The 19,157-nt window shown below is 47.9% G+C and overlaps 1 protein-coding gene across 6 annotated transcripts in view; it reads left to right on the top strand.

The window, feature by feature from the left end:
- TENM4 (teneurin transmembrane protein 4) overlaps nucleotides 1-19,157 on the top strand; it is a 727,387-nt gene that overhangs the window by 217,676 nt on the left and 490,554 nt on the right. For all 6 annotated transcript variants that reach the window (XM_046686180.1, XM_046686184.1, XM_046686179.1 and 3 more), the window contains one exon: nucleotides 6,859-6,960. In XM_046686180.1, the coding sequence (XP_046542136.1) occupies nucleotides 6,951-6,960 (10 nt within the window). In that variant the 5' untranslated portion in view covers nucleotides 6,859-6,950. The remainder of the gene's footprint in view (nucleotides 1-6,858; nucleotides 6,961-19,157) is intronic.

Genomic DNA, 19,157 nt, shown 5'->3' with positions numbered 1-19,157 from the left:
TCAGCCCTGAACCAATCCATCAAGGCTAGGGAGGCAGGGTCCTTTAAGAATGACAATTCTCATAGGACCCACGTATCAGTTAGATCTGCTAATTAACGCTAGGTACAAATCACCCCAAATTCTAGTGGCTTTAGTCCCCCAGGGACGTGGGCTGACAAACCATCCCAACTGTGCCGATCATTGTGCCAGAGTGAAAGAGAGCTCTGGAGGGCCCTGCACTGTCAGTTAAATCTTCTACCTGGAAGTGGTACGCTTCTGCTCACAACCTGCTGGCCCCAATGAGCGACATGGCCCTATTAGGGTGTGCGCTCCCACCACGTGCCTGGAAGGCAGAGAGCCACAAAGACTTGTCAAACAGCATTTATGACTGTCACAGCCCACATGATGGGAGCAGTGGAAAAAGTGGTTCCCAGAACCGGAAGATGCTTCCCCAGAATAAGATGGGGTGCTGCATGGTAAACTCATGGGTAAGCACTCCAGGGGCCTCCTGGGCCAAGGAAAGGGCAACAGGGAAGACTGTGAGGCATTAGAAACACCTCCGTGTGGCTGGAGCACAGAGGGTTGGAGGTGAGAGTGGCTGGGGACCCAGCTGGAGAGGTGGCCAGGCTGGACGGTGAAGAGAACTGCTTGCTCTAGGAAGGGGTTTGGATTTTGTCCCCAAGACAGTGGGCCAACAAGGGTTTCAAGCCAGAAACAGCAGCGTCAGACTTGCATTTTAGGAAAAGCACTGGCAGTGCAATAATATGAAGCAAGCAGCTGAAGAGTACTAGACTTGCACAGATCAGGTTTCCCCCAGGATTCAGCGATAGAATCAACCAGACTTGGTGACTGTTTGGCGTGGGTGTGCAGTTAGTTCGGTCAGTACCAGGGGGATGGCTTCGTGGAAATGCTGGCGTCTGCACCTGCAGCTCGAGGAAGAGGGGGAGCTGGTGGATGTGGAAGGAAGTGGAGGCTTTGCAGCTGAGGACGATGCTGAGCGAAGGCCCGGAGATCTGGGAGCACTCTGGTGGTTGGGAACTGGAGTTTGTGTTTGCCGCGCACGCGCACGGGCACATCCCAGGATTTTTGATGGTATGCTTGAAGGGCTTAAAGGTGACCACTGGCTAAGTAAAAGCAAGTTTCAGAAACTTGAGACAACTCTCCACAGATACCACAAACTTCCTCGGTTGCTTTTTCGCACCTGGGCTACCTGAGAACTATTTACTCCCCTGCCCTTGCTCCCTTTTAGGCCCCATCTTACAGGCCGAGTTCTTGCGCATCCCCATTAGCACACGGTCTTCCTCTTCTGAGCGCCCGGTATCTTCGTCTTACTCCGAGGCAGGCGTACGCTGATGCGCCCACCTGCTCCGCTCAGCCTTTTCTCTGACAGGCGCCCCTGAAAGAGCATGGATCTTCAGTCCTTTGAAAGACAAATCTACACGTGGCGCAGATTTGGGCAGCTCACCTGTAAAGATTTCATGAGCCATCGTTTGCCATGTCTAATATCGTGAACCATGTGTGAGTACACGGAGGAAGAACCAAAAGCGAATACTGAGTGGAAACCTAGTACAGCCTGCCGGCCGGAAATTAACAAGAGAGCGCTACCCAGCTCCCCGCTGCGCAGGCGCAAACAGGCACCCTCACCACGACAAGTGTGGGACTGGCTCGCTGGACCCATGGAGGACCTATGAAAAAACTCTTTCAGGCCTTGCTGAATGAGGACGGCTGGTTAAAAATTCATACGAAGATTGCATAAAACCATCTGCTGCCTTTATTTCCCCCTGTGTGCATTAAAAATGCGCAGCTGCTCAACACGAAACATTCCATTACACTGTGTGGCTCACGGGCTGTCTTGGACGTTGAGGGCAGAGAGGAGGTGAGGGGGGAGGGAAAGTGGGATCAGCACTTTCCAGGGATCTCCAGCTGGACCTCAGTGTCTCAAGCAGGACATTCCAGATTTTTCCACCCTGTTGTGCTTTCTGAAGGAAGTGTCATTCTGTGGATGTAGTTGATGCTGTCGGTGAGTTTGTGTGTGTGGTTTTTTTTCTTTTTAATCTGAAAATTGGTCTTTGAGTCTACAAGCAGCAGCTGCAGCTGCCATAATTAAAATGAAATAACCTGCTTCCTTCAGTCCTTAGGGAAAAAAGCTTTTAAAAAAATCCGTATTCTAAATGGACTCAGGAATGAGGAATGTGGTGAATCTTCTCTCTCCCTGTTACTTGCAACAGGTTTTATGGCTTTGCTTTTCTCTGGAATCAGGGGAAAAGAAGGGAATTCGCCTTTAGTGAGCATTTATCCCGGCCCCAGGTACTATGCAGGGTCGTCCCAACTGTACAAGCCAGGATGTGAATCCAGTTTAGATGCTTATTTCTTTCCCTCTTCCGTGTGCCCTTCCGACAGCCTGCTAGATCCTAGATCTCTTAATCTGGTCCGATTCTGTCGGAGACCTGGGAGGTCTGGAGTTACTAAAATGTTAATTGGCCTGGATTAGAAACCAAAGCTCTTAGCGGAGTAATGGAGTAACGAGGTGAAGGATTCTGTGCTAATGACTACATGATAATGAGATGGTTTCAGAGGAGCGGATGTGCTCTTGAAGGGGTTGCTTAAAAGTCACTCTTCAAACTAGGCTGGGAAAATAAAATCCCAGAAGAACTGCAGACTCTGGTTTGTTTGGATCTCAAAATAAGGTCGCTAAAGTAGAAAGGGACAACTGTGTGCTGGGAATTGAAGACACAGCGGTCTCCATCCTCAGGGAGCTCGCAGTCTGGTGGAAGAGAAAGATGCGCCAGCAAAAAATTGTAAGACGCTGGTAATAAGCACTTGGTCAAGGGTATGAACAACTTGCTACAGTTTCAGCATTTTTTTCTCCAAAAGTCCATTTCTTCAGCTGGTAGCTTTGTGAGCAGAGCAACCTCACCACGAGAGCAACGCCCAGAATGTTGAACAGAAAAAGATGAGAAGAATTACTATACATTCTTATGTATGTACCAAGGGTGTGGCACTTAGTCTCTCTGAGCCCTTACTATCATCCCCATTTAATAGTAAGGAAACTGAGGGAGCCAAGTGCTTTGCCCAAGGCCGCATGGCTGGGAGCCAGGTGAGGTGTGATGCAGACCCACTCCATCTGCTCCCAAGTCCCTGCTCTTGCCACTGCGCCCGGCTTCCTCCAAGAAACTGCTCCCTTGATTGTCGGGTGTCTAGAACAGCCATCACCGTGCCCCGTATTTAGAATAAGAAAATCTTTTTTTTCTTCCCTCTGGAAAAAAACCTAAGTTTTAATAGCAGGCATCTTGATGAGAGTGATTCATGATCATTATCCCCCGGCTGCAGGTGTGATGATCCAGTTCAAGTGCATTGAACTCCAGGCCATCCTCCCAAACCGTGAAGTCAGCCCCAAGCATAGAAACGCTAGTTCCTTACTGACATTCTACACAGCCTGAGCGGCTTCCTGCACATCCAAAAGATGTTCCCCTGGGCTCCTGGGTCCACAGCTTCTGTTACCACGGCTTAGCTGAGAAGCGAAGACAGGGGAGGACGGTGGTCTTCTATCTTTGAAATTCTCTGCAAGAGACTGCAGTCCATGTTGTTTGGAACCCAGCTCAAGGCACTGTCTTATCTCCTTGATTTATGGTCACTTTGGGGAAAGCTAATAGAAGCAAAGGCACTCTGCACTTAATTCCACCCTGGCCTCTCAAAAGGCAGCGCAGGAAACGGTCACGCTTCCACCCGCCCAGGGCAGGTGGGGAGGTGCGCTGGGAGCAGAAGGTTTGCTGGGAGTGTCAGGAATACAGGTGTCATGTGCAGGCTCACAGCATGCTTTATGGCTCACCTGGAAAGGAAAGCACAGAGTTCAGATCTTGTCGCCAGTGCTTCCTAGCTAGAGGATTAGGGACAAGCAGCTTAAATTCCCTGAAGACGCATTTTCTTGTCTGCATGTGTGGAAGGATAATGCTTGCTTCCTGTGGTTGTTTAGAAGGTTAAATGAGATCTAATATGTACTGGCACCTAACACCCTGCCCGGTGCCTGGGCCGCAATTAAGGAGCTTACTGTCCCAGGCACCTCCCCTTCCAATTCAGACTGTGCGAGGCTTGCCAAATTCTTATTCCTACAGCAGATCTCCAATTATGTCACATCTCTGCTCGAAAGCCCTCGATGGCTCCCTATTACTGACTGAATGATGGCCGTCTTTTCTAGCCTGGCTTTCAGGGCTCAGCCTGTTGGGGCCCACATCACCTGCCAGGTGTGATGTCCACCACTTCCCTCCACACAGCCCACACTCTGGAAAGCTGAGCTACAGCTCATTCTTCGTTACGCTTTCCCCTCCCGTGCCTTTACTCCCTCATGTGGTGTCCCTGCCCTGTCCACATGCCATCCTACCTATCACCATCTCTGGTGCAAGGCTGAGCTGGAAGGATATGCTGTCCAATAAGTGCGCCCTGATTTTCAGCCAAGGTGATCTCTCCTCTGTCCTCTCACTGGGTTTTGTCTGTCCCTCTCTTACGTATAATACGAGCATTATAGTTACGTGTGGCCATGTTGTCTTATTTTCCCCGCCAGCCTGTGAGGGCCTCCTGAGGGCACGATTTGCTTCTGAGTCATCAGCGCCTCCTGTACAGCATCTAATACTCAGTATCTGAATGAATGAGTGAGTGAGCGAGCCAGTGAATGAACGAATGCCGTAATTCCTTCCTAACTGGATTTCCCCTCCAGAAAATGCTGGTACATAAATTTTTATAAAACTTTTGGTCAACCCACGAGTATTTTGGTTTCATTAACAGTCATTGTGATGCTTATTGGACGTACTTTGAAAAAGGAGGGATTCAGGGATGCAAATTGAAAAGGAAATAAACACTTCGAAGAAAGGAGTTGATGTCTTTACTGAAGCCCGGGCAAAGATGAAGGGGGAGAGGAGTAACACGGCAGTTCTGCAGCTTCTTCAAGGAAGGAGGATCATAAGGCACAGATGAGGCTGCAAAGCACAAGCTTTGGCTTGAAGCTACAGGGGCAGAGTGGAATTTTATGGCCTGGACAAAGGAGAGGGCTTTGAGAAAGACCCTGAGTGTTTTCTCCAAGTCACTGGCTATGACTAGCACCCCAGCAGGACCCATGGGGGCAAAGCCAACAGCTCTGAGTCCTAAAATCCACAAGGCACTGGGCACATGGGGAAAGACCCACACACAGGAGAAAAAGTGCCTCTTCCCAGGCCCGTTCTTACAGCAGAACAACTTTCTGCTCCCCTCTGAAATTTTGGAAGCTAAAGTTGTAATGAGCAAGGCAGGGTAAATAGAAGTGAAGGGCACAAGAGCCGTTTTTGCTCATTTGAGATGCACAAAATGATAGTCATATCCTCTGTAGCAGACTGCCTATTTTTTATTTCAGTGAATATAGATGATTTATAAGGGCTTTTCCAGGTTTACTTCTAAACCTTGTATTGTTCATTCTGTCCGGCCCATCTTGTCTTCGACCCTGATGGTGCCCAGGGGCCTGACCCCCAGGGGAGGCGGATGGACTCTCTGTACTAGGGGAGAGCCTAGTGAATGTTCTTGCCTAATACAGTTTTTTTGTTTCTTTGTTTAGAATAATGAGAATTTACGGTAAAGAAACATGAAATGCAAATGAAGCTGGCAAAATTTCACACTTAGGGGGATTTTGTTTTTAATGGAAATTACCAGTAATTCCTCACCTTCTAATAGACAGTAATAGCTTTAGCTTGGATCTGAGGTATATTTGGCAAATACATATTGAGAGAATTTCTCAAATGATGACCTTTTACCTCAGATGCCTAAATGTCTCCTTCATACCTTGTTCTTTAGCCCAATGGGTCTTTTATATGAAAAGGCATTTTGTGGTATTTTTAGTGGGTGGGTGTGGGTAGTTGGTACAGGGGAAAGTACACAGACCTTGAGTCTGTGAGGACCCGTCTTCAAATCCCCATTCTTCTTCTGGCAGTGACCTGAGGTGAATGACTTGAAGTCTTGAGCCTCCCCTCACCCTTCTTTTGCGATAGGATTTCTTTTATTCATTTCACCTTTATTGGGTAGAGATATCTCCATAGGCACTGGAGATGCAGAGATGAGTCAAATTCATTGTCATAAAATTCTAGGGGCAGAAAAGACCGCGCATGTCACCTAGTTCAGAATCTTCCTCTTTCAAATGAGGAAACAGAGGCTCAGAGAGGGGAAGTGATTTGCTAGAGTGTGCAGGGTGATAAGCCAGTGGGCCAGAGCCAGAACTCTTTCGTGTAAGGAACTCTGCCCAGGTGACTCCCGGCACTCCCATGTCATATATCACGGGGAGGATGGGCCCATTTAGCAGGCAAGACATCAAGGTTCAAAGAGGCTAAGTGACCTGTTTATTAGCCTGGTCAATCAACGATAGAGCTGTTGCAGGAGCCAGAGCCTCAGCCACATGCTCCATCCCCACAACCCCCTTCTTGCCACCCCCATCACAGCATATAGTCAATCCTTCTTCTCAAAATACTCAGTTTCTACTGTGCTCCAAGCCCATGGGCCCCTGAGTTGTAAAGAGGCCTGATCTGGAGTCCCTGCCCTTGAGGGGTTTGGTCAGCTTGAGGAAACACATGTAAACAATGGCTGTCAGACAAGCCTGTTCCTCCCACAGCACCAGATGAGATGGGAGAACAGAAGGCGGCACAGCAGAGCCTCCCAGGAAGGCTGCAGAGAGGAAGTGCAGTGGTGTGGGATTTTCTGGGTGTTTGGGACCCCCTCTTGCTTCTCTTCATTGCTGTGGGACGAGGAACGAGCCTCATCTCCCCAGTGGTGTGTGTTTGCATGGACTGCTGGAGAGAGATCTGTGACAAAGGGTGGAGGGTATCCTGCCACCTCACTCAGTTGGGTCTGTGTTCTCTGCTTCAACAGAAAGGATCCCGACCGGCCCTCCAGGATCTGATGGCCCTGAAGAGAGGGCTACAGGGCCCACGGACACTGTTGACTCTTCAGAACGTGCTGACATGGAGCCAGGTCAGTCCCCTTGTCTGCTCTGATTTTCTGCATCATCAACTGCCAACCTGTGATCTTGATGACAAATACCATCTTGGAATCTGAAAATGTGCATACTTTTTGGTTGAAGGCTTTTGCCACTAAGCAGCATGAGAAGTGGAGGAGGTCAGGCCACAGTGGAGGTAGCTTTCTTGGGGAGCAGACGCAGTGGGAAGACAGGTGGGTGCTGGAAGCCAAGCGGATAGCCAGCATGGTAGGAGGGCAGGGCAGGGCAGGCAAGGGCCAGGCATCCAGCTGGGATGCAATGGGAGACCTGGCAGTGTAGGGGAGGAAGACATTTCCTCTACCCGCTCTGGGTTCTTCTGGCTGGACAATGAATTAAATTCACATGAGGCAGAATAACAGCAAAAAATTAAACAAAGCTTTATAACATGTATACATGGGAGAGGCCTCAGGCAACCTGAGCAACTCAGCCAACTGGCTGAGGCTACCTGTTTAAGTATCTTCGGCCACAGATAAGGAGGACATTTGGGGTAGTGGTTTGGGCCTTCAAAGGGGAGGAAGGCAACCCACATGGAAATGGAAAAGCAAATGTTTGGTAAATAGAACTTTGATAAGAGTGGGCTTAGCAAGGATCCTCCCAGTCTACCAGAACCCAAAGTTATCTACGATGATGGCCTGTCTTGGGGACAGGCCTTTATTTTAAATTTCTTTTAGGCACTTAGGGGGGAAAGGTCAAATGTTCTTGCTGAGTCTGAGCCTTTATTGTCTTCAGCTTGAAATAGTCTGCATACCAGAGTGCCGCATCTTGGGGTGGCCTTCCCTGAACCCCATCAGCAGCCAGGAAGCACCATGCAGGTCCAGGACCAGCAGTGATGATCAGGGTCATTCGAGGATCCAGGAGACCAGCAGCAGGGTCCAGCATTCAGTAGCTCCATTTCAGGCTGAGCTGGAGTAGGATGAGAGGCATAGTTGACATAGTTGAGAATGGGACAGGAGGAGGTGAGTGGGTGGCTTCCCAGAGGACAGGTGGTAGAAGCCAGGTCCAGCTGGCCAGAATGGCTCTCTGGCAGAGGCTCTTCACATTGCTGTGCAGAAGAGCAGAGACAAAAACAATAGGACACAGCTGGGTTGAGTGGGAAACGTGGAACGATGTTTCAAACTAGAGAAGGAACACGGCACAGAAAAAGGTAGAACCGTAATGGAGGCTGGGTCATGGTGAGGAAGGCTGAAGAAGCAGAGGAAGGATCCAGGGCCCGGGGAGCAAGCTCTTTGCTGAAAACCTACTGTGAACCAAGCATTTCTTCTTATCCATTCAAGCACTCTTGCAAGGTAGGATTCCGAGTCCTGCGAGGCTCAGTTATGCTGCAGGAAGAAATTAACTCCACAATCTCAGTGGCTTAACACAGCAAAGGCTTATTTCTAGCTCACACTACATATCTAACCGAGGCGGGTGGAGGTCTCTGCTCTACCTCGTGACTCAGGGGCCAGGCTGGTGAAAGTTCTGCCATGTTTTGGGTATACCACCTTGGTCTCTGCAGCAAGGGAAGAGATGGCCAGAAGTTTGAGCATTGGCTCTTAAATGCTTTGGCCCAGAAGTGACATGCAACCCATGGGCCAGAACTAGACACGTGGTCCTGCGTGATTTCTGGGGCTCTGGGAAATGTGAGAAAGAAATGGCAATTTGATGCGCAGTAGCTGCCTCTGCCATGGTAGGTATCATTTCCATTTTAAGGGAAGGAAACTCAGGCTCAGAGAAATGAACTAGCTTGTCTGAAGTCTCTCAGCTAAAAAGCGCGGGAGCCTACATCTTACCTAACCTCAGATTCAGTCGTTTACTGGACTATTCAGCCAAAACATGTTGAATACTTACAACAGGCCCAGCACCAGGCTAGGCTCTGGGGGTAGAACAAGAAACAAAAACGAAAGTAGCTGCTCCTCTCAGCCTGAAGAATGTATAAATAGGAACCAAGATAAATGCTGGGCAGTAGAGACATATAGTTCTCTGAGGGGATCTATTAAGATTTTTAGCTTTTCATAGAGGGACAGGCAAAATGGGGTCACGTTTATTGAGGCATTGTGCCAAGTACTTGATTTATGCATCTCATTCAACTCCTACAAGCCCATGAGGTAGTTCTTACCATTCCATGTTTAAGAAAACTGAGGTTCACTCGGCAAGGGAGGTAACTAAGCTCAAGGTGAACTCTTCAACCCCATCATGCTCACTCGTAGTGATGATGGGAAAGTTCAAATGAAAAATCGAATCTCATCCCCCACTCCATCTAAACCCCAAGAAAAAGAGTCTCCTGTTGCTCCTCTAAATCGCCCCATCCCGGGCCTTTCTCCCCCTGGTTCCCCTAACATCCTGCGGGTGTCACATGTGAACACAGCTTTCAGATCTGACAGAGGGAGCCTCATGGAGCCCAGATACTGGGTCGCTCCTCCCCATGTTGGTACTGCCCAGATGGCTGGGCTCAGAGCACGGCTTCTTGAACTCATCTGCATTGAGGGAAGGAAGAAATCGCAGAAATATAAGTAGCAGGATCTGAGTCTAGCAGGATGGGGTTGACTCTGAGCCTTGGCATCTTCTGCCTGGAATGTTCCTCCTTTTCTCTCCGGCCTCATCCCGCCTTCCCTCCCCTTGCACACTGTGCTATTTTTACAATGACCCCATCACTTTTCTCCCCTCCTCAACACGTGTGATCACCTCCTCTGTCCTCACACTGGTCCAAGCCACCATCTCAGACCTGGATTATTGCAATGGCCTCACGGGGCTCTGCTCCCGTCCTTCCCTCCCAGAATCTCACACAAAGGCAGCTGTTAAAACATCAATCAGATCAGATCACTCCTCTGCTCAATCTCCTCCTGTGGCTCCCCATCTCACACAGAAGAAAAGCCCAAGGCCTCACCGCGACCCACCAGGACTCAGAGGAGCTGGCCCGTGCCCTCCCTGACCCCCTCTCTGTGCACCCCTCACTCATTGGCCTCTTTGCTGTTCCTTGAACCATAAGCACACTTTGGCCTCAGAGCAAAGGCATAGAAGCCTGTTTCCAGTCTTGGGGAAAGCGTTTCAGGCAGAGGAACAGCCGTGAACAGATCTCTGCGTCACTGTCTCCGTGAGCAGAGCACGGAGGGGCTGAAAGGTCCTAAACACACACGACTGTGTTTGCTGCTCAGGGAGCGGCAGGAGGCCAGCAGTGTGAGCAAGGTGGGCGTAGAGGAGGTGAGCGCGGGAGGCCTGCCCCGCCACCCCTTACGAGGAGCAGTGCACCCCTCCAGGTCTTCCTGTGCCCCTCTGCCACTGGAACATTTCTACATAGCTTTTACCACCACCCTGACGCATTAAATATTACTCTGCAAGTTTAATTATCTATTTCCCGTCTTCCTCCATTGGAATGTAAGCTACACGAGGGCAGGGACATACTTTGCGCTGGTCCGGTGGTGTTCATCCGCCTGGAACACTGCCTGGCACGGAGCAGGGCCTCAGTTATTAGATATTGAATGAGCGAATGAACAACGAATAACTGAGCACCATATTCCATATCATTACTTGTTATGCTCTGCTGTCCATACCCCTCCAGCCCCTCTTCCTGGATTCTCCCCCCACTCACTCCCTCATTCTTTCTCACTCACTGCCTGCGCAGGAAGGCGAAGGTCCTGAGCGCCTTGCGCAGGCACCATCCATCCCCGGGAGCCTGGGAGTTTCCAGGGCAAATACAGCTCCTCATCTCTCAGCCCCAGGGCCTGGCATGCAGTTAGGGTCCAGTTACTGTCTGCTGGCCTGAGCCCAGTGGACAGAGCAGCATCTGGAATCGCAGCCCAGGGTACCAGTCCTCCTGCTCCTCTGCGTGTCCCCAGTCAGGAGGCAGGAGCCCTTGTTGCCAGCTCAGTCTCCTCCTGCTTAACGCCTGCCTCAGAGAGCAGGAAGAAGAGGCAAATGGGACACTAATGAAATTCAGAGAGAAAACTAAATCGGGAGGTGTTGCAAACACCACGGAGGAGGGAGATGTGATTTAAAAGGATCTCTCCAGAGTGGGAGGGGGTAGGGTGGATAGGAGCCTTACCCATGGGCTGGCCTGCATAGCTCCAGGGGCTTCACTTTTCTGACTTTAAATTAGGGGCCTTTTGATGGATTGACCCACTCGTTCATTCATCCCTTCCCAGCAGCGTTCCAGAAAAGATTTGAGTGGGTTAACCGTTTTTAATTAATTTATTAATTAATACCAAGAGCACTTAATGCAAAACTTGTGGTACAAAAGAAGAAAGAAAAAAGAGAAGGGGAGAAGAAAAAGGTCATCAGGGCCACTCAGAAAAGGGGTTCCCTGGAGAGGAGTTGCAAACTAGTGTCCTGAGGATGGTACAGGCTCTGTGACAAGCAGAGGGACCATGGATGCCAAAGACCTCTAGGGACGGACAAGCTGTGGTCCAATTATAGTAAGGATGACCAGTGTTTTGGAGCACTTTCGAATCCATTGTCCCTTCAGTTAGAGGCATTAACTGTCTGCTGGTGTCAGGGACCCCTCCATAGGGCCCTTTTTTCCGTCTATCTCCTTGAATGCTCATAGTACCCTGCAAAGTGGTCTTTTAAATCTCATTTTAGAGATGAGGTGACTAAAGCTCAGACACTGAGTCATCTCTTCAGCAAATGGTGCTGGGAGAACTGGAGATCCACATGCGAAAGCATGAAGTCGGACCCCTTCCTTATACCATATACAAAAATTAACTCAAAATGGATCACTGACCTGAATCTAAGAGCTAAAACTATAAAGCCTTAGAAGTAAACATACACATAATTGTTCATGACCTTAGATGAGGCAATGGTTTAGTGCATACAAAAGGGAGGAAGCAGATAAAATACATTAATTGGACATTATCAAAATTAAAAACTTTTGTGTTTCAAAAGACACCAAAAAGAAAGTGAAAAGACAACCATGAGATGGAAAAAAAATTTGCAAATCATGATCTGATAAGGAATTTGTAGCCAGACTATAGAAAGAACGCTTACAATTCAGCACTAAAAGGACAAACAGCCTTATTCTAAAATGGGCAAAGAGTTTGAATAGATATTTCTCCAAAGAAAATACAGAAATGGCCAATAAGCCCATAAAAAATGCTCAACCTTTTTAGCCATCTAGGAAATGCAAATCAGAGACACTGAGTCATTTGTTTGGCTTTCTGACACCAAAACCTCCTGACCACACACCTCCCTGAGCCCTGAAGAGGTTACAGCTAAGAGAGAGAGGGGGCCTGAGGACAGGAAGGTGAGGGGTGCAGGGATGGGCAAGACAGAAAGGTCCAGCTAGGGACAGATTGCCTGTGGGCCCTTTTCCCAGTAATGGGCAGAAATTGCCACTTGAGAAGTTCCCCAAGGTGGATGACGCACTTTGCCCTCCCTACCGTCTTCATCGTTTGCCCTAAAGCAGTGGTTCTCGAACTCTCTGGCTTTGGACCCTGGTTTACCCTTCAAAATTATTGAGGACCCCCAAGAGTTTTTATTTATGTGAATTATATCGATCAAAATTTGTCATACTAGTAATTAGCCCTGAAAAAAATGCTGAAATTGTTGTTTATGGATTATTTAAAATAATAATAACAAAACCTTGTGTTAACATATATAACACATTTTTATGAAAAATGACTTTTCCAAAGCAAAAAAAATGTATGAGGTGACATTGCTTTACGTTTTGGCAAATCTCTTTAATATTTGGCTTAATAGAAGATATATCTGCTTCTCTTTTCAATCTGGAAAATTCCACTGTATATTCATAAGAGAATAAGGATGAAAAGGTCAAATAATGGCATAGCGTTATATATATATTTTTGATCTCACAGACTTTCTGAAAGGGGCTTGGGGACACACAGGGGTCCCTGGGCCACACTTTGAAAACTGGTTGCAGGAGGCAAGATCCTTGCTACAGAGTTCAGCAGGGAGTCGGGAAGAAGTCAGCTGTGTATCTAGAAAAGAGAGAAGGGGAAGTGATACAGTCTTAGCGGAGAAAGGATGAGAATTCTCCTGGAATGAGGCCTGGCTGTCCTGGGGAGGCCCCAGGTCTTTGCACAGAATATTCTTTTGGCCCAGAATGCTGTCTCCCATCTTGGTCTACTTGGCAAAATCCTTGTCCTTCTTTAAGGTTCAATTTAAATGTAACTGCCTCTGAAAAGCTTTTCTTACCGTCCTTAACATCCTCAAGGCTGAGGTAAGCCCTCCTCCACACCCAGCAGCCACGTGGGTACCACTTGGCTGAGCGTTGCAGCAGGAGAGTGGTTGGGACATTGAAGCTTACTGATGCAGGAAGGCTTGTCATGCCAGGTGGAGGAGCTGGGACTTTGTTATTCTTGTTTAAGAAGTGATGGGGCCAGGCCGGTGGCGCACTAGTTAAGTGCTCACATTCCGCTTCGGTGGCCCAGGGTTTGCCGGTTCGGATCCCAGGTGTGGACATGGCACTGCTTGGCACACCATGCTGTGGTAGGCATCCCACATATAAAGTGGAGGAAGATGGGCATGGATGTTAGCTCAGGGCCAGTCTTCCTCAGCAAAAAGGGGAGGATTGGCAGCAGTTAGCTCAGGGCTAATCTTCCTGAAAAAAAAAAAAAGTGAGAAGCCAGGCCAGCCCTGTAGCGTAGTGGTTAAGTTTGTGCGTTCTACATCGGGGGCCTGGGGTTTGCAGGTTCAGATCCTGGGCGTGGACCCAACACTGCTCGTCAAGCCATGCTATGGCAGCATCCCACATAAAATAGAGGAAGATTGGCACAGATGTTAGCTCAGCAACAATCTTCCTCAAGAAAAAAAAAGAGGAAGATTGACAACACATATTAGCTCAGGGCCAGTCTTCCTCACAAAACAACAAAGAAAGAAGTGAGAAGCCACTGGAAGCTTTTGCACAAGGATCTACTTGATGGGATATAAATTTATATGTACAGAGGACTGTGGTCACCAACAGGCACATAAAATTCATCCACTACTAATTCTAATTCCCTAACAAATAAAGTAATATCAGTTACCTAGAAGACAAGGGGAAATACGGAAAGAAGAAGGAAAGAAACTAACAGCGAATTGAGCACTCACTACGTGCCAGGCAGGAACCATGTTTTCTAATTGTCATGGCATTTAGGTGGTATTTTCCCTATTTTACAGATCAATAAACTGAGGAACCCCCTCCCACCCCAGGATAGCTTGCTAGTACATGGCAGAACTGGGACTCAAACGCGTCAGCCTCTTCAAAGCCCACGATTGCTTTTCCCACTATCCACATGGACTCAGCCCCATTTGTTTGACCTAGAGTGTTTACTGCTATGTACTGCTCTTTTTAAAATGTTTCTACTGTATCTTTCCAAATACACTTTTTAACTCTTGGAAGGTTGACCAGGAACACCAATTATGCTTCTTTGTCCATCCCTTTTGGAGTCTACCATGGCAGCTTCCCTGCACACAGCAGATCATCAATAATCTCCACTTTTTTTTTTTTTTTTGAGGCAAGTTAGCCCTGAGCTAACACCTGCTGCCAATCCTCCTCTTTTTGCTGAGGAAGACTGGCCCTGAGCTAACAGCTGTGCTCATCTTCTTCTACTTTATATGTGGGATGTCTACCACAGCATGGCTTGCCAGGCGGTGTCATGTCCGCACACAGGATCTGAACCGGCGAACCCTGGGCCGACAAAATGGAACATGCACACTTAACCACTGCGCTACGGGGCCGGCCCCCTAATCTCCACTTGTGTATCACTTACTTTTCATAGAAGACATGGCCACATCGAGCTATTACCCCTGAGTTACTATTAACTAGAGCTATTAGTGACTCAGAGACTAGTGAGTGGTCAGGCCCTGCCAGAACTGTCCATCCTGGTTGTTGATGGGAACTTGGGAGGTCAAAGGGCTTGGAACAGAGAAATTATTTTTCTCAGGGTCAGGTTGGAGAAATAATCCTAAACGGCAGAGCTTAGTTCTTAAATAAATATTGAGTAAGGCAAACAAGGCTTATGAGGCTAAGACTGTATTGTCACATATGGTGCCAATTATGTCAGTGACGCAAGAATAAATGGTCATTTATTGAACTCTTACTCTGGGTTAGTGTCTGTGTGAGGCACATTGCATGTTTTATCCTCATTATGAAAACCTGTGTGTTTCTGGCTCTATGAGATAGGAGAATCCTCATTTTCCAGCGATCAAACTGAGACACAGAGAGATGTCTTGCTCAGTGACATATATGTCCTAGTACATGGTGCAGCTGGTGTTTGAAGCCAGGTCTGTTTGGGACCACCACACTGTGCTCCATGTGGAGAGAAAATGCTGAGTCTGGTCCCAGAGGGCGCCAGGCTCCAATTTGTGAGGTTCCAGAGTCCAAGCTGTGCTGCCATGGCCACTGATACCCTTGTGCTGGTTTCAGGCTTTTTCTTCCCAGACCATCTGTCTATCCTCCGAGGTCTCCTTCCCATCCTTGAGTTTGCACCTTTGTTCTTCACATAGAGCACCTGGAATGCCCACCACCCCACCATGCCACCATTATCATCAGCGCACAGTATCTGCTTACTCAGTGTTCTTGGACCAAGTGAACACATGCATGGTCTTAGGAAGGAAGTGGAGGGAGCAGGTGACCTAAGATGAAATCCAAAAGGTGCCGCAGATTGAACTTGAAATCCCAGAGTTCCCTGTTTGCTCAAAAAAGCAATCTTTATGAGGGAACCACTTCCGGTCCTGGCCTGCTATGCTTTGGGAAGGCCAGTGTGGAATCCTGCCCTTCCCTGAGGCCTGCCGGGGTTGGGATTGGCAGAGTGACATGGCCACTGCTGGAGATGTCACTGCCCTTCTGAAACCCCTTTAATATGACCCTTATTTACCTGTCCCCCGTCCCCCAGGTGATGCTGCTGCCCAGTTCTTGGTGCGCAGAATGATCGCAGAGCCATTTACAAGCTGAATACCTCGTTTATTTCCAAATGGGAAGGTCAGTGTCATTATCTTTGGTGGAATCAATGACCAAATCCTCATAATAGTAGGGCTTGCTTCCTGTTGCTAATTGCATCTTCAGCTGCACGTCTTGGAGGCCAGTTTAGCCATAGCAGCCAAGGTCGTGGCCTGAAGGCTTGTTTCCAAGGCTGTGGACCGCTACCACTGTATTGCCTTGACTTGCCTGCTGTGAAATGGATGCATTAAGACATCTTCCACCCTCCACTGCTTTTGTTAAAGCTCCCTTTGTGGAAAAGAACAGTGAGTCAACATCTGTGAGCAGAGAATTCTTTGCCTCTTTGGATTCTAACCATGGTGGAAAAGCCGAGTGTGCAGAAAACACTCCAGGGGTGAGAACAGACATTTGTTGAGTACCTATTATATGTCAGCCACTGCGCTAGGCATTTCACAGTCCATTTAACCCTCACAACTACCGGTGAAGTAAGCATTGTTATTTCTGATTCACAGATGGGGCCATGGAGCCTCAGAGAGGGTCAATGACTATAAGTCACACAGCTGGGAAGTGGGGGAGCCTGGCATGGAATCAAGGTGGGCTGTGCAAACCCAACTTCTTCCCACTAGGCTGAAAATAATCACAAGAACAACAGCGGCAGCAAGAACTACCATTTGTGGCATACTCCCTGCACGCCTGACTTGTATTAGCTTATTTAATCCTTACAACAACCCAGCGATCTTAGGTACCATTATCATCCCCATTTTACACATAAGGAAACCAAGGCACAGAGAAGTGCTTTCAGAATGAAAGGTTCCCAAACCTGCATATTCAGAAGGTAAGCCCAGGCAATCTGTCACTGCTTGCTGCTCTGTCGTAATAGCTCTGGTCTAAGATAAGCACAGGCCTTGCTCATAGAATGTCCTTAATAATATTTGGTTATTGATAACTAACTTCATGGTGTTCTTGCCACCCCACTGGAGTGGCTGTTAACAGCCTGTGCTGGCCATTGAGCTGTCCCAGCCATTGAGCTGTCCCAGCCATTGAGCTGTCCCTTGCTATGGGAGACTTCTGGTGAATCAGAGAATCCTAGAGCTGGACTCCCAGATGTTAAGAGCTAAGCGTGTTGGAAGGATAGATAGTGCAGAGGAAGAGAGGAGGCTCTGGAATCGGACCAATGGAGTCCCAGCCTGGCTCACCAGCCCTGGACTCTGGACAAGTTCCTCAGTCTCTCTCTGCTTCGGTTTCCTACTATGTAAAATGGATATCGTAGGAGCCCATACCTCAAGGGGCTATGCGAGGATTAAAAATTATGTAAAGTACTGATAATCAGGGGTAGCACGAAAAAACAGGTGCTCAATAAATGTGAGCGGTTTATGGAGTTGGACTTATGAGGTAATCTAGCTCCACCCCTTCATTTGCAAATAAAGAAACTGAGGCCCAGAGACAGACAGTGACTGACCCAAGTCGCACAGCATTTTAGTTTTCTGATTCCAAAGCCAAGGTTCATTCTGATACTGCAAGCCATATTTAGAACAATGGTCTCCAGAAGCCCATACCTCAGCCCTCCATCTCTAGAAGTTTCAGTTATTTATCTTTCAATCTGCTGGGTCTTTTTTGATAGACTGTTCTTTGTTTATACTTTCACTTACCCTTATATATTTCTTTAAATATTGTACACACCTGTTTTGTTTTCTGAATCTGATCATTTCAGTACCCGTAGGATTCACAGGTCTGATTCATTTGTTCCTTGCTTCTGCTGTCTCTTGCTCTTGGTGGCTTGTTTCCTCGTGTGTTCTGCGATTTGTTAAATTGTGGATTCATGACTTAAAACTTTGTGGGTCTCCTTTGAGGCCTGAGTTGAAAATCCGTTCCTCCAAAAAGGACTTGCATTTGCTTCTGCCAGGTGCCTGGAGGAACCACCAACTTGGAGTTACTTTAAATTAAACGCTCGGCTTGGACTTGGGCCTATTTTTCTGGCCTCACGGTAATATGTGGTCAAGTTCCAGACCCACGTGAGGGCCATTTTGTGATTGGGGATTCTCAGAGGAGCCTCTTTCTGTTTTTCCTCCTTCTCTGCCCAGCCCCAGGGTCAAGCTTCCCTACTGTCTCCTTCTGTGGGGTGGGATTTTGTTGCTTTTTTCTGATTCACCCTTTCACTGAGGAGTAAATGTGGAGTCCTGCCTTAAGTGGGGATCTCGGTTTGACTTCCATATTTTGAAGGACCTTGCTTTGTTCCTTTCATTGGTCCTTTAAAGCTACAAGCCCCAGACCATCAAGGACTGGCAGGTTCCCCCAGCCCTGTCGCCCACTCAGTGCTTGGCAACCTGTATGGAATCATGCTGTCTTGTGGTTATTTTGACCTCTGAGGATTTCCTTCTCTTTCTTGACAGCTCAGTCTATATTTAAAAATAAATTTGTTTGTGTTTAATTTAGTATTTTTTCATGCCCTGCCTTAGAGGAATTCCTTAGGGTGAGTAGGCAGCCATATTGCTGGAAACAGAAGTCTGAAGTGCTCACCGCTGTCCTTCACTGGTGTCAACATGAGACTTCATCAGCTAGGATTTCTCTGGTTATTACTGGTTGACAGTTTATTGTATTTTTGCTCAAAGGTCTATGAAGTATGCCAAGAGAAGCAAGGGGAAGTTTTCATACCATAGGCCAAGTCCGTCTCTCAGTGTCATCACCCTCACTCTTCTGAGATCTCATCCTGTGCTCATCTCAGCCCCACAGTGGCCTTGACCAAAAACATTGCCTATAGATGTTGTCAAATGAAAGCTCTGGTTTTGTGAAAGGTGCCCAGAAGGTACCACATTCTGAAGGCATGCCTACACGCTATTGCTATGATCTGGCCATCCCCGATGTGGTCCTTGCTAAAGCACTAGCCAGGTGCAGCAGAGGCAGCATGAGCAATCTGAAGTTCATGTGCCCATCAGTTTATTCATTCCACAAAGATGTTTGAGCACCTGCTACATGCTGTGGCCATGTTAGGCTTTGGGATGCAGAGATGGACAAGCCACGGTCCTTCGTCTTGTGTACAAGGACATTTAGATGGACAGTGACCATGGAATCTGATCACGGTTTTGCCAGAACAAAACTGCAGGTGGAAGGGGGCTAAGCTAGCCTCAGGTCGGGGTGTCTAGGCAGGCATCCCATAGGAAGTGGCAAGTAAATCTAAAGTATTACTGAGCATATAGCAAATCTAGAAACAAAATCCCACAAATAGCCAGTCCCTCAACAGAAAACATGAACACTCCACTTGAGGAGACATGGTCCTGCTGATTTTCCTTTCCTGGTCTTGGTCTGTGGGTAAGCATTGCCTCC

This window comes from Equus quagga, chromosome 14, assembly GCF_021613505.1.
Source record: "Equus quagga isolate Etosha38 chromosome 14, UCLA_HA_Equagga_1.0, whole genome shotgun sequence".
In the NCBI taxonomy this organism is placed as follows: Eukaryota; Metazoa; Chordata; class Mammalia; order Perissodactyla; family Equidae; genus Equus; species Equus quagga.
Note: the sequence above shows the minus strand (reverse complement) of the source record. Positions and strands in the feature narration are given on the sequence as shown.